A 16,270-nucleotide genomic window follows, 5' to 3' on the forward strand; every position below is an offset into this window, starting at 1 on the left:
TTGACATTATTCTTTAGACTCCCTGTCACTGTGCCCTTGTGAACATGCTGTCTCTAAACTGTTAATTAAATAGAGGTACAAATTCTTAAAAGACAGAAAAAAACCCCTTAATTTTGAATGTGTTAAAATAATGTTCATGAAAACACATAAGATCAACCCAAAAACAAACTACAGTAAGTAGTTTCTGCTCTGGGAAATCTCTTCCTATCATGTTTAATACCCTTATTTCGCAAAGGTAATAGAACAGAAGCATTTTGCTGCCTTTTAGTTTTAACCTCAGAAATGTAGCTGGTTAGTGAAGGAATGAGCTCAGGGTTTGCCCTGAGATAAAAGCTTACTTACTTCATTATGCTCCAAGCACCCAATCATCAGCTCTGTTAGGATAACCACTCCAGTCCTTCCTACCCCTGCACTGCAGTGAACCACGATAGGAGGGTTGCAGTTGTTGCTGCTGTCCAGCACGCTGTTGGTGTGGCGACGCACTGACTGTATCTCCTCTAAGTAAGCTGCAGTGTAAAAGACAAAGTTGTAAACATCTATATGTCTAAAAGTTGAAATTAAAAAAAAAAAAGTCATTCTTTGTCAAAAAGAATTTATATTTTTTACAACATACATTTTTTGGCCAGTATGTACTGAACAATCCCAAATCCAGCAAGTGCCAGCTGGTTGTCAGGTATTACATAGGAATCTGCTCCTTTAAATTAAATTGTGCCTTTTAAAAATTAAATTCCATTTTCCCCTCTGCAAACCTCCAGGTCCCTTAAGCATATGATTCTAGATATTACTTACAGCAATTTCTGCTATTAACAAGCTAGGATCAAAACCCTTGAAACTACTCCCTGTCAAAGCAAGTATCTGATGGGATGTGGGCAACCATCTGCCCTTTTAGCCACCCTCCCTTCTTAGCAAGGCTGAGTCTTACCCACCTCTCTGCATAGGGGTTGTTTCTCAACAGTTAGCTCTTCTAAGAGCTGTCTTTTTTCTCCCAGTCATTTCTTGAAAGTACACAAATCAAGAACAGTTGGTGCAGCTGTCCTAGCATTGTTAAAAGCAATCTACTGTCAAGCTACACCATCTTAATATATTGGAAGCTCACTTGGCTGGATGAACACTCTATACACTATAACTCAAGATCTTACACACTTGGCATCACAGCTTTGCAGCCCAAGCTGTCCTTTCAATACAGACAGACAGGCTGTGGCTGGAGGCTTACCAGAATCAGAAAAGCTGCATTTTAAAGCACAACATGAAATGGGACTGTATGTAGTGGCAAACAATGAAACACAGGAAACAGGAACAATCCGTTTCCAATTACTGCCATGCCTAACCACAGCTACAGGGGCTGGCAGGAGGAGCACAGTACAAAACAAACCAGGAATTGGGCAGTGAGAGCAAACTCAGTATGTTTGCCTTCAAGCCAGAGCCCATGACTCTCCTTTGTCAAAGCCAGAATGGCTTTTCTGTGATTCTTCCCTGGTGACAGAACTGGGAAAATAACCTACACCATGCAAAGGAGAGAAGATCACTAAAGTACCATAGCTGTGTGAAGACCAAAGTAGAACTCATGAGCCTTGCTGACAAAGGGTTCAGCTTCAACAGGGCCATGCTGCAGAGGCTGCAGAGCTAGTACACTGTATATATACTTCTTGAGTGAGAACTTAAAAAGCTCTGCATCACATTCCATTGTAGTGCCAGAGAAGTGATTTTAGTTACATTATGGTTGAATTCCTATTACTTACTGTAATTGTGTTTACTACTTGGTAAGAAGTACAAAATCTTATAAACTCATTACAGATGAACACAGTGGCTACATTTGTCAGAAATGCATGAGCTCAGACTGTATTTAATTGTGAATACTCTTTGCATTGTGTGAGTACATGTGGTTAGAAGAGTGGCAGTGTGTTCAGACTAACTGCATTTGGAATAGAGCTTTTTGCTCTTCTGAAGCAAGTCCAACACCTCTGGACTACCAAATACTGGCTGTCAGCAGTCAGAGCCTCCTACAGAACTGGAGGAATTGTGCTGTCTTTCACTAACATCTGAGCCTCTCTCACCCAGACTTTTCTAATCACATTTCCGTGCAGCATAATGTCTCATACACTCATTAGAGCTAGGCAGTGGCAGTAATTTACGCTGACAGATCAGCCAGCTGGGACGTCCTTTTATTTGAAATTATCCATCCTTAGCACTACTGTTGCCTCTGATTTTTCCTCCTGTTACATTCTTCCAGAATGAGACCCTCACCATAGGTCCTACCTCTTGAATCCTACTTCTTTCATCAAATCACAGAAAAGTCTAACCTAGTTGAGGCATCTCTATACTGCAGTAGTAAACATTTAAAGTCAATTACAGCTCTGACCAGGGGCAGTGAACTGAATCCAGTGTGAATAACCTTTTGTTTGATATCTTTTATCATGCAAGTTCAAGAATGCTTACATAAAAAGCCTTGAACTTCATCTGGACATCCATGGTCTGGCCAATCAGTATACTGCAAATGCCACACTGTCTTCTCATCTCCAGAAAGCAGATGCTTGACCTTCAGACCAGTGGTTGCATAGCAGCCGGAGTCTGTGCGGAACTTGGTTGTCACCTTGAACTTCCCATAAGTGGCTGAGCTGTGCTTAGAGCCCAGTTTAGGCCAATAACGATGACTCTTACTTCTTCCTCCCTCCTTAATATCACACAGACACACACACACACACACACACAAAGAAGAACAACAGTAGTTAGTTGCTGCAAACAGAGAGAATAGAACTCCGCAGATAAGCTAAGTTTTCATATTCAGAACAACCAGAATAGCAGGGAGCACCCCATAAATAAAGTATCCATTAAAATTCTCAGTCATGTATCATATCTGAATGTAAAAGAACAGGAATCAGAAAATGTTTACATAGGTAGAGCAGACACGTTAGAAATGTTTGAAGAACAAACTTGCCTTGGAGCAAAAGCCAGCTATTGTCTACAACATCTCAGGAAATTTTCTCCTCCTAGGCAAGTCTTTCCTTTCAATAGAAAGGGATTCTCTACAGCAACTTCTAAGTATCTGTTTTCATCAGCCTTGGGAACTGGACAGTGACTTGATGTGGTATGGCACTCCCTCTGTTTGTTAAAAGCAATCAGGCATAAAGTTGAATGCAGTGTTAGTTAGCAAAATGTGCCAGTTTTTATAACGTAGCACATAGTTCTTGGATTACAATAGAAATAACTGTTTTGCTTGGCATAAGAATAAAAGGATTTTTTATTTTTTTTACGTGGACACTTATACAGAAACAACAGCTTCTAGTGTCTTTTCAGCTGATAAGAGTGGTGGTATGCAGAACTGGCCTTGGACAGGGTGGAAGCCTGTGTCGTTTTAACCAGCAGCAGTTTAGCACTCTCACATTCCAATGGAAACATCTTTGTTTTGTTTGGCCAGACTGGAGTGAAGCAGGGAGAAACGGGTGTTCTGCTAGCTTCACTTTAGTACTTGCCAAAACAAATGTTAGAAAGTTACAAAATACAGTACTAGAGCAGTCCAGGCGTATGTTCAAAGAGAGTAAGAGGAAAAAGGACTGTTGATGGAAAAACAGGTTAATGGAATGGGAAGCCATGATAATGGGAGACTGACTTACATCAGAAAGATCCATGTTCTGTGATTTTACATACCTCTTCAGCTGTGACCATGGCTATAACATTCACCCCCTGTTCCCATACCATCTGCCAGAAGTCATGGCACGTGTGTGGCAGAGGTCCTTGGGTAGCAATGTAGTGCCACTCCTCTCCGCCTACGGTAACCTGGGATGAAGAAAAAAGAAAGAAAGCAAAAAAAAGTCAGTGCCCAAGTTCTCAGCAGCACTTGTGCCAGAACTGCCCTTTAAACAAAAGAGACCATAACGAAACCTTTGCTTTTTTCTTCCTCTACTGTTTTTCAGAATTCTGAACATGAACCATCCTTTTGATAAGAGCAAATCCGACAAAACACAATCTTTTGTGTTTCCACGTCCTTTCTTGATGCTCATAGACATGAAGCTTTCAGCAAAATGTCAACCATTCTTCTTGCCATTACATCTGGATTATTCAGACGCAAGTATTTTGAGGCCCTGTTTCAGAGATGGCTTAAATACAAATAAGCAGCTGACTGACTTCCCTGGGCTTTGTGACAAACCCATGATGAATAAGAACTGAGCACCAGGAAGTATCTGCATACGTTTAAAAGACATTACACTGCTGGAAACGAACTCACAGTAGTATAGAAAACCTGAATGGAAATAATAGTTTGCACTAGGGCAGCTAAGGGCCTCCACTGTTCAGGGTCTCCCTCAACTATTTTCCACTCAAGCAAAAAATAGTTTCTTAAACAGACTCTTGCTACACTGATCCCTGTTGAAGATATGGCCAAAAACGCTGCAGTTATGCCCACACACACAACAAAACAGTCAGACAGGTCCAGCTAGAGGTGAAATCAAGACAGGCTTCATTTCATGTTTCCATTCCTCACTTACCTCAAGTTTTTCCAGTTTAGAAACTGCCATCTACTTATATAGTAAATCCAGCTGGAGTCATGTAAGTCTATTTCCCCAATACATAACTGGATTAAAATCTTATGGAAATATTTATATGCATGACAGCATGCAATGAAATCATTTTTGGAGCACATAAATCACTTCTATGTGTAAAATATATATATGACTGATTATTTGCTATATACACATCAGAAAAACTTACAGAAACTGTTTTTTTAACCAAAGGTGAAAATAACCAAACCACTCTGACACCTACTAGATATCAAAAGTAAAAGGAACAGTTAAAAAAAAAAAAAAGAAAAAAAAAGCAGTAAAAAAAATTAAAGAACTCAAAACAGATGAACTAATTAGTTTGAAAAGCTAAAACATTTTTCCTTTGCAGACTAAGAACTTCTAATTGTATGTCAGTCCAGAGCCACTTCTCACAACGAAGTTGTAAGTCCTGAGAAGATTTATAACAAAAGTGTTGACATATCCATAGATATCAAGGTGCAGGTGGACAGTGCCACCAGCAGAGAGAGGGAGAGCTCAATCATTCTGACAGGTTGAAGCATATACTACATTTGCAGTACAAATGTTTGAACAGCTTTTCAGAAAGAGAATCAAAATTGTTATTCAAATAGCTGTTCTTGAAGCTGAGTTCCTCGGGTGTTTGCACCTATAGCTAGCACAGTGTTTGTACGGTAACAAAACTCTCCCTGCACTGGAAACAGTTTTCAATCCTGTACACCTAGTTCTTCCATTTCATACTCTGCATCACTCTCCCCTCTGGGACGGAGGGTTAAACACTGCAAGCCCAATGCAAGTAAGCTCAAGCTCTTGCACAAGATGTAAATAAAATCACTACAGCATCAATGTACACCTTGCACTGCCATATTGGTTCACAGTCACACGTGGTATAGTATTACTGAGCTTTTCCAGTTAATGCTGGTCTGACTCAAACAGTCAGATGAAGTGGTCTTAAGAACTTAATCCATTAATTTAATTATGATATGCATCTCAGGTGTAGGTGAGTTCTTTGAGTCTTCACTGCAAAGGTCAGTGGTAAATAAGTAGAGAAATACTGAAAAACTGTACAGCTCGCAGGTCGTGCGATGTGAGCTGGAATCCTGCAGGCATGGATCTTATCAGGATGATATAGGAGTTTGTCTGCTGACTTCTGGTCCAAATATCCAGCCTCCTGGCACACGATATGAAAGACCCATAAATAGTCTGAAGGGAATGTGATGCCTGGAATGTTTACTGCATTCTAATGCCCTGACTGCAGGATATTAAAAATTGAACATTGGGCTGCAAACACACTGTGACACTGAGGTAAATTTTGCAGATGCAATTTCACCTTCTTAGCAAAAGAACATCTGCTTGGCTTCAGTAAGCGCCACTTGGAGTGCAAGAGAAAAATACTGGCAAGGACTGCTGTCATGTGCTGAACTATTTGTGCGTGTTCCTGGTTGCTCTGTGAATGTGAAATGAGTACACATCCAACACTGACACTCAAGGTGAAATGTGGACTCAGAACTGGCCAAGAAAAATTCTTTTCAGGCTAGTACAGGCTTGTGGGAATAATTTATGTTAGGAATCTCAGGATTTTATCCTCCCACAAAGTAGATGAAACATTACGGGCTCTAAAATCCATCATCGTACCAATCCCTGATTATGCAAAAACTCAGTATCTGCTACCTACCAGGCTATGGTAGAGAAATGATAGCCAGCCAGGATTCTGGTTCAGAAACTGTTTTGATTCAATAGGATTTAGTACTGTAAACTACAACCAAAGAGGCCAGCTATTCTCTTTAAATTTTAAGAGGCTTTTACTCCAGTAAAATATAATGTTTTGTTTATTATTAATTTCTTTTTAATTTGGGTTCTGACAAAGATAAAAAACAGAGAGCCCTCTCTGACAACAAGAGTATATATCAGCTGAAGGAAAGGTGTTAATTCTCCCAGGATAGAGCAAAAACCAGCAAATTGTTACTGGAAACTTAAAGAAAAGCAAGCATCTGCAGCCACCGCAAGATAGTTAAAATTGTTAAAATTGGCCATGTTCATAGAGTAACAGAGTCATCTCATATCTCAAGTTATTTCTACATTCAATTAACTAGAAGAAATCTGGCTGTCTTGATAAAACCTTATCAAGAAGTCTAATGCAGTACCCAATCAGGAATACAGAGATTTCACTACCATACACCAAATATTGCAATATTTATGTGCACATCCTGAAATATTTACGCAAACATCCATACACCTATTACTCATAACAGCACATGTTTTCTTTGGACACTGTAAATATTAGGGCAGATTTAACTCATGTTCATGAGGTTTACGGAATGCAGCATCTCTTTCTACATGAGCCATCAGAGACCAAGTTGGCAGAGACACACGTAAAAAAAAGTAAGAATTCTTCTCTAAAATGAATTCCAAGTCTCTAGAGAATAAATCAACTCATGCATGTTAAATGACATGGGACTTTACAGGTGCCTACGCTGATGTAAGTGTACAATGATGCACCCTGTTTCAAGTTACCTTTTTTAAGTTCCCAAATTACGGAAAATACTACTGTACACCCAGAAATGCAAACAGAATTCTAACATACCTTCATTTGCAATACAAAGCCCAAGAAAGCTTTTACCTTTATATGTGAAGCATTGATATAGCCTGTGTTATTTTCTTTGGTCGGCACCAGCTCCACTCGGTTCTCCTCATAAGGAACAACTTCCCTGATGCGGTTGCGCTCAGTGTTTTCAGGCAAGACAGCAGTGGTGAAGATCCCATCTGCCTTCTTCTTTGGAATCTGCTCATATTCTGTAAACACCATCCCCTCTTCCAACTTCCTCTTCAAGATTTTGCACTTGGATTTAACAGAAAGTAACACCAATTGATTAGCTCTTCTTGACAGAATGCCCCATCCATCAGTTCTTTGGATTTCAACATATAACCATAATGTTCTCTCTCTCTCTCTCTCCTCTTTTTGGTCACAGTTATCTGAGAAAACACGACTTTCTCTATTTCTACCGAATGAAACAAATAAATTTTACATTTGCTATTTTTAAGATGCATACCATACAAAGGAAAAGCACAATACGGATTCAGTATGAATTTGTATGTAATTTTTCCACAATAGGTATTTGTAAAAATATTTAAAATTTATCTTTTATGAAGAAGATCACACCAAAAGACATGAAGGAATAAGCCAGCTTCAAAATACTGTGCAACTTGCATGTATGCAGTTTCTGTGATTGAACAAAACCTCACATACATGCAAACCAAGGCTGAGTTCTGTCATATGCATAACAGACAAGATAAGGCTGGAAAATTCTGCTCAAAAAGCCAGAAATATTCGTAGCAAATATCTTTCAAATCTTAACAGCAGAAACTGGTTTTAATTTCTGAAGTTCCAGATACGTGTGCATACCCAGATTGCAAACATTAGGAGACAGACAACTTTTTTTCTTCAATTCACCTAGAGACATTATCTGAACTCGTTAGTTGTATCAGAACATGAAACATTCCAAGGATGGTATTTTTAGGTACTCCCTGATCAAACAAAAAATGTGCAAGATTGAATTTACAGCTTGATCTTATGTGATGCTGACAGACGTGAAATGGTGAACAGCCCCAACTCTCACTGACTTCTATGAACACTGAAGAGATTTAAAACACTTAGCATCAGAAGATGTGCAAGTGTTAATTGCAGACCTTTGACATTAATGACTCTGAAAATGGTTATGAGAAATTGTTTCATATGCTAAATCAAATGTTAATATTTTAGAAACTTCGTACTGGGAACAAAGGAAATGAACAACATTTCATAAGCCTCCATCTTACCCTCTCATCCATTGGCACCTTGGCTACTTCATCCTGGCTGTCCTCCGGCACTGGAACCCTAGCAACCGAAAGTCCATTCAGTGCTGCCAACATCAAGGGCCTCTTCTGGGCCTCCAGGCCTGCCATCTTCTGCTTTTCTAGATTCTTTTGGCAAGAAAAGGCACGTTTTCATCTCTGTGTGATTATTTATAATGCCAGTAAAATGCTGGAATGTTTTTTTAATCTCCAAAATCTGCAACTTTCTGGCCAAGGAATGCAGATGATCACCATTAGCATCGTAAATTCAAATACAACCTCTATTCTTCCTGTTATTCCTCAAAGGCCTGCTCCTACACGAGCACAGAATTTTAATTTCAAAGGAGCAATCCCAGCTTATAATACAGTTTACGTGCCATCAGAAGACATACAAATACAATCTCGAGCATTTTTCTGCAAATACTGCTCTGAACGTAGGACACAAAACACATTACCCTGTACATTTAAAGTAGCTCTACTGCAGCCAAGACACCTGGGGCATCTTTTAAAAAGCAATAATTTCAATCTATTCCAACATAGCAATGTATTACAGAGAAGAAAAACTATCTTGTGTTAATACTTAAAATGAAGTCTTTTGATGCACTCGGTTATCACGGTGATTCAAGTAGTACCCATGATGTGCGTTGCATTAAAAACTGAGGTAGGGAGTGGTACTGTTTCTCACATTCCTGCTTTGTAATATGCTGCAATATGGCAAACCCGAGTACAGATTTTCAGCTCACCCCGCTGCCTTCCTAATGCCTCCGGGAGACGGAGAAAAGAGACAGAATCTCCAGAATGAGCAAAATTATGAATATTTTACTCTGTTCCTTTCATAGTTCTTTCTCTCAGATTTGGAGGAAGAGATGAGCACTAGGGAAGCCTGGTTCTCAGCATGCATACAAAAGCTGTGGTCACCACATGGGCCAAATTCAGCTCCTGGAAATACAATACTGAACCTGAAGACCCTCAGACACAGCATGTTTTTTCAAAAGCTTGAGAGCTTTTTCACCACCAGTGCTTTCCTCCAGAACACTGAGTAAAAAGAAACAAAAAGGCAAAACAAAAATCCAAAAACTCTTTGTTCCGTTTCTTATTAGACTTTCACGAAGGAGGAAAATGCAAGACTTTTTCCTTTCTTTTTTTCTTTTTATGACTCTTTACAAGCTAAAGCATGTGTTTGAAAGATTAAGGTTTTCAAACCATCACTGTGTATGTATGTGTAGTATGGGGTTCCTACAATAAGGGAACATTTGCATGCCTTAAGACACCTGAACTAAGCTGAAACCACCTTAAAAGTCTAATGCTAAGGCAACTAATTTACTTAAAAAAAATAATAATTAACAACTAAAACATATTTTAACCAAAGGCTGATCTGCATCTTTATTCAAAGGAGCACTTAAGCACCTCTAACCTCTCAGCTCACCTTCATTCACATTTTTGATTCCTTTTGATTTCTGCAGCCCAGCAGGTTTTTTTTGTTTTCTTCCCCAGAAGTTCAGAAGAGCCTGTACACTTCTTGTTCACCACATCTGCCATATGCACTCATGAAATATTATGTTTTATATTTGGGTATTTATTTTATTTTTGAAGGTTAAGATGCTGTATGGAGTAAACTCAGTTTCCATGATACAGCGTAGAGGCCCAAGTTTAACTGCTAACTATTCCATAAGTGTAAGAATCACTAATGAATGAGAAGCACTAAAAACAATGTTTCTAAATTTCTTTGAATATACAGTAGTATGTAAATGTAAGCATATTCCAAACTCTTTCCTTCTATGACCCACTTGGATACTTCATTAATTTCCTTCAGAAACTGCTTAGGAGCCAAATTCCAAAACAAAAAACAAACACCCTATTTTCTGTGACTGCAGTTGTACTTCCCAGAGCATAACTTCAAGCCACAAGTCACACAAGTAGCTTCAAAATACAAGTCACTGAAATGCAAGCACACCTCATTTCTCCCATTGCCTCCAGTGGCACTGAAGTCTTTAAATACACAGTTTTTATTCTAAATTCATCCATAGTTTATGCCATAGGTTTGTACAATATTGTCATACCTGAGTACAATAAAAAAAATAAAAATCCAGATCCATGTAATCGTAGCTGACCCACTGGGTCAGCTTTAAGCAAATCAATGTTTTCCCACCTGTGTGTTCCCCACAGTTCACATGCCAAAAGGTCAGTAAACGGACCTACGATTACCAATTCTCAAGATGCCCCCGCAACAAAGGAAGACACTTACCCTTATCATGATTTCTCTCTCTATAATGCTGTCCTCTATAGAGAACATTTCAGACACAGGTCTTTCCTTGACAGGTTCTTTCTTCACCCTCTCCTTTACACTTGTCAGGTCAGGCTCTGAGATAGAGGGCCCGAGCGAGGACCCATTTATTGCCACTTGATCTGTCCGAGACACACTGATGGCCTTGGAAGGCCCTGGCCTCATGGCCTTGGCCCTGGCTGCGGCCACGGAAGCACTAATATGGTCCTGCCTCAAGGCTCCGTTGCTGACGCTTTTACGAGGCCCGGGATATTCTGGAGGAGGTTTATTTGGTATTCTAGCCAAGGCAGCTTGCAACTGAGCACTGTACTTCATGTTCTCATGGAGGGCTCTTATCTGTGACACAGACTTTGCGGTTTCTTCTTCCTCTTCACTTTCGCTGCTGTGTATCAGCATTGTGGCATCAGAGAAGGTCTTTTTGTGATGGTAATGAAGAACCTGTTGAACTTCATGCCCCATCTGAACCGACTCTTCCGGCTGCACCTGCTCCCGCAAGGTGTTCCTGCGCGGCAGAGGAGCGTTTAAAGTTTTTAACGCCATGGCTTCTATACCACGTACCATATTGCTGATGACTTCCAAGCTGTGGCGCTTGTTCACAGCCGCATGGTGCTTCACTGCCAGGAGGGGTTCGCTGACCTCCTGCAGCGACTGGCGGACGACCGGCGAGCTGTCCTCTTGGAACGTCTTTACCGAGAGCTGCACTTTACGTGTGACCAGGTCAGGGCTGCTCCCGCTGACATACTTGTGCCGGTGGCTTGCAAGGTCAGGTGTGCTGGTGGCAGGACGTGGGCGCGGGTACGGAGGCGGGGGTCTGAAGAGATAGTTCTTTAACATATGAGCAGTATTGTAATTCTGGCTGCTCTGCAGCTGCATGTTAGCCAGTTCCGGTGTGCTGACCGTGTGTGATATGGCACTGGCCGCTGTCTTATTCTGCACAGCACTGTTAGGGTTCATTTGGTCAGAGGGCGTAACAGGCTTGTTGTAGCTACCACCCTGAGGCCCGTAAGTGACCGTATAAGGATGCCTCTCTCGAATCTCAGGTTGACTGTAAACTAGGTCTTCTGGCTGGTTGTAAGCATGCGTGTTTCCAATATTGAGATTCCTCAAAGACTGACTTTGGCTATCCATCTGGATCACTCCTCTCTTCATTTGCCTCATGACAGTTTCATAATCTGGAGTCGGTCGGTACGACGGGACTATGATTGCACTATGTCTGTGGCTGGGGATATAGTCTGCTCTCATGATGTCACTTCCAGGGATGCTCAGGTTTGAGGACATTGGAGATGCCTGAATGAAGTTCTGTGAGCGATTCAGGGAGTTCATGCTGTGTGCGCTGCATACGCTCCCATTGGGTCCATTACCATTCAAGTAACTGAAGTCCACTGGACACCTGTCCAAGCTGGTCTGAGACCTACAGTAGAAGGTTTCTTCATTTCCATGAAAAATGCTGTCTGTGTAGAGCAGAGATAAAACATTCAAAATTTAACATACAAGGACTTGTTATCAAAGCTGCAAATGCAGTCTGCACCAATGATTAGAGAGACAGCTTAGTGTACAGCTGCAGGGAACATTTGGTCTTGGGAGCATCCTTGAGTCATAGAACTAAGACGAAATGACTTCCATAAATACTCCCAACAGTTAGCAAAATACTGTAGCTCAGATCCTTGTGGGAGGCATGAAAAGGGAAAAAAGGAAATGTTTTTGCCTGGCAAGGAAGAACAGCATCTCTCTTACCACCTTGGAAGGATTCACTGATGCTACTTTTTTTTAGGAATTTGGTGCTGCTAACCTATGCTAATCCTGAAAATGTTATGTTTTTGTTGTTGTTGATACACTGCTCTCCGTTACCCAGAGTAGTAGATGATTGTGAACTTGTAGATTCTTCTTCAAACCAGTCAACAGTTTTAAGAATTGGAAGTACAGGGGTATCCAGACCAAGGAGAAAAAAAAAAAAAAGAAAAGAAAAAAAAGGAAAAACAACAAAAAAAGCCCCACCCTACAGATGTGTTAAAAATATTAGTTCAGCAAAGGCTACTTAAGGTGGAATGAAGACATTAAAGATGATGTCAGGAATCATAACTTTACTGCAAGACATTCCATGTCAAAAAACTTGTAAGAAACAAGTAGCATCTCCCAAGCCTCTGAAACTAACTCAGTTCTTCAATAATTTCAAGAAATTTGCAGCAAGACTGAATTAAAAAAAATAAAAAATCATCTAAAATTAAAAATATCCCCCTCCAAGATGCTGTACTTAATAGTAAAATAGTAGTGCCTACTAAGACAAATTCATATATATATATATAGTTCTTCAGGGAACTATATTGATTAGCTCATTTCAAAACATACCAAATTCTTTCTTAAAACTAGTCAGACAGCCATAACTTCAGAATACTATCAGGTATGACTAAGAGCTCCTCTACCAGTGAGAGCACTTCAACTCTAGTTCTCAGGAACTGCAGAGAACGTAGCCAAACAGACCTGGCTGCATGTATTCCAAAAGGCAGCATGGGTGTGGTTAAGGGTGTGAAACTGAACGTGTTTAGAGGCTGGGCTCTATTCCCAGCCTTGATCAAAGTAACCTGGTGCAACCTCTCAGAGGATTTATTTGTTAAACATGGGGGTAAAAGTGGTTAACTCTCCTTCAATCTGTAAGTATAATGTAGGCAGACATACACTGAGTTCTGTCACCATAGCACACAGATTACTCCTGCAACAAAAGATGTTTTGCTGTTTCATTTTCCTTCACTTCATTTCTCTCCCCACCCCCAGCTGGCATTGCCTTTGAGTTCAGCCATCAGATTTCCTTTAGAAATTATTTTTCAGCTTGCTGAACTGGAATGCCAAGTTTAAGGTCCATGTAATCATGCAAAAGTATTTTAGAACTGAAATTTGACTTTAAACACAAGATTTACTGCAGTAGTAGCTTCAAGAACTGCTAGCTGTCCTCCAACATGATCACAGCAGTACTAGAAATCTAGATACAAGGAGTAGGAGTTTCTCTGCATGCACATACAATTAAAGTCCATTAGAGGTAACACATATGCTCTAAGTACCTTGTGAATTATGTGTTTCAGTGTAGTGATCTCCACACTGGACATGCATAGGAGGCAGTATAAATGGATGTTGTCTAGGCTGAAATAAAAGCACAAGATAGAAAAGGATTAGGAACTCGGTTTGCTACAGTTTTTGCAAATGAAATGTAGAAAAAATAATTCTCTGCCCTCCCCACCAATTATTTCCTACCCAGCCAAACACACATGCTCAACATGTGTAAATTCTTAAACTTTAAGTCCAAAACTGACCAGCTAGATGCATTTATAGCAAACCACTTCAGAAAACAACATTCAGATTCCCATCTCACTTAGAAGATTTGAGAAATTTATAGAAAGTCCCAGTCCTTGAAGAATTAAAACAAGCAAAATCCAACACCCAAACACCTAATTGGGTCAAAAGCTGAAGATGGAACAAGCTCAGGGACCTAGAACACTGTTATATAAGCAGCATCAGCACAGATGGACTTAGAATCTAACTGCAGGTAACCTGAATATTGGATTCACTAAAGAAAAGCCTTTTTAACAGAAAAGGATCCCAGAACTCAGCATTAAATCAGGAGAGTTATTTACAGACAAATAAGTCACAGTTGATGCCATATTCTACTTTGTCCATCAGTAAACTGATACATTTTGCAATTGCCCTTCACCACCTGCACTGTAATGTCCTGTCTGGAGCTGCTGAGCAGTTTATGAAAGCGTGCTTTGATACACAAGGAGAGCAGGGAGAGAAGGAAGATGCTCTTCGCTGTTCCTTAACAACAGAACAAGGGATTGTCATCTAAGCTGATTTAACTAGTTCAAACTATTAAGGAATTCTTTGGATGCCCAAGGTCAAAAAGAAACACCAAATGATTTAGTTTTGCATGCATATGCACAAAATGAACACCAAGCAAAAGTTTGCCAATGGAGAGGGGGTGGGGAAGGGGTTAAATTTACATTTCCTATGTAAATGGGGAGACAGAATGAGAATCAAAGAAACTGAGTGCACATATGAATTCTTGCATATGAAATGGCTGTTAAGCCAGGGCTGGAAGATAACAGGAAATATTTCTGCTAGATGAATTACTTTTAAGGGTATAAAGCCCTACTCTCACTGAACATTTTGGGCAAAGGAGACTAATCCTGACAACCCATGCAGGAGAGATTAGCTGGGAACAAATCAAGATGTTTGAAAGCCTAGAAAATGGAAAAATGGTGGGTGGAAGAAACATGGCACGAGAGAGTTACTTCTACTGGAAATTTATACATCTGGATCAGATAGTTGCCTTTGTTATACAACCAGACAGTACTGAAGCTACTTGCATATATGCATATGGTCTGGGCTTTTTTTTTTTTCTCCCTTTCTTTCTTTTACATTTTTCTTTTGTCTTAACAGTATTGAAAGCTTTCAGGCATGGAGAACTTCAATACCCAACTTATGGATCACATGGATTAAAAAACAACAACAACAAATATATGACACATATGGAGGACGATTTGCTGTGAAAAGAAAGTGTGAAGTGCCTTAAAATAATAGTTAATAGCATCACCACAATGTCAAAACCATATGAAAGGTCTTACTGTGAAAATAACAAATGTGATTCTCAGTCAAGCAGTACAGCCTCACTCCAAAGATTCCACTTCAATTACCATTCATGCCTACTGATTTATTACTACACAAGACAAGTGAATATGCAGGCGTATAAAAGTGCATAGAGAGCAGAAAACAGCCAGCAGGGCTTTCTTTTCTTTTTTTTTTTCCCCTTTTTCTCCTCAAAGAGAATGGCTCAGACAAGTTAGCAAACAATTATGAACACAGTAAAGTTCAACACAGATGGTCAGCAGCCCTGTTCAAGTTTTAACAGACAAGCCTAATTTTGATCCTCCTTTTTTTCTTTTTTATTTTTAAATTTGTTGCCCACTTCAAAATAATCAAGCAGTGGGATTTGGTTTTCCTCTTAACAAGTAGATTACCTTTATCTGTATCTAATAGAAGGCTCTCTCGTTCCCTTTCTGATATATCTGAGGTTGTAGCATAAGAACACACAGCACATTTCATTTCTTCACTTTAATTTTTTTGTTGCCACCTCCAGGGGCCAGATTAGCAGATACTGAAAATATTTTAGGAGTGCTTAAGAGAACGTAATACACAACCACTGTGTATTGTATTAAAACACCCTAGAAACAAGCTGAGAATGAAAGGATAAAGAAAGCTGAAGCCAGCAACAACAGGTTTCCTGCAAATGGCTGGGAAACACGAAATGCAACTTCTACAGCTAACAGGCTATGGCAATGCATGTGCACTCAGAAAAATAGTCTGCACTGAAATCTGCAAAGATAAAACTATTCTAATATCAGTACTGCTTAGTCTTAGTTTTGGAACATTTTTGCTAGCAGTTATCACATCCTGAGGACATCAAGAAAACATTGCTGCCCTTATAAGCCTTCTGCTCACTACGTACCAGTGCTCTAAAGGATCAACAGTGTTGCTACTCTTACTTAACGGGTTCTGAATTACTGTGTAAGAAATAAGGACATACTGGATGTTTAAATTAGATTCAAAAAAGCATCCTTAGAACTGTCCAGGCCAGAGGGGAAATATTCCCACGCAA

General features: G+C 39.9%; 1 protein-coding gene across 1 annotated transcript in view; it reads right to left on the reverse strand.

The window, feature by feature from the left end:
- The window catches only part of PTPN14 (protein tyrosine phosphatase non-receptor type 14), a 100,243-nt gene that overhangs the window by 5,048 nt on the left and 78,925 nt on the right, over positions 1–16,270 (reverse strand). Inside the window, exons 12-18 of the mRNA XM_052680950.1 lie at positions 13,680–13,758; positions 10,588–12,077; positions 8,328–8,471; positions 7,132–7,350; positions 3,646–3,774; positions 2,437–2,671; positions 343–506 (exon numbers count right to left, since the gene is read on the reverse strand). Coding sequence (XP_052536910.1) covers positions 343–506; positions 2,437–2,671; positions 3,646–3,774; positions 7,132–7,350; positions 8,328–8,471; positions 10,588–12,077; positions 13,680–13,758 — 2,460 coding nt within the window. The remainder of the gene's footprint in view (positions 1–342; positions 507–2,436; positions 2,672–3,645; positions 3,775–7,131; positions 7,351–8,327; positions 8,472–10,587; positions 12,078–13,679; positions 13,759–16,270) is intronic.

This window comes from Tympanuchus pallidicinctus, unplaced genomic scaffold (assembly GCF_026119805.1).
Source record: "Tympanuchus pallidicinctus isolate F22 unplaced genomic scaffold, pur_lepc_1.0 scaffold1, whole genome shotgun sequence".
NCBI lineage: Eukaryota > Metazoa > Chordata > Aves > Galliformes > Phasianidae > Tympanuchus > Tympanuchus pallidicinctus.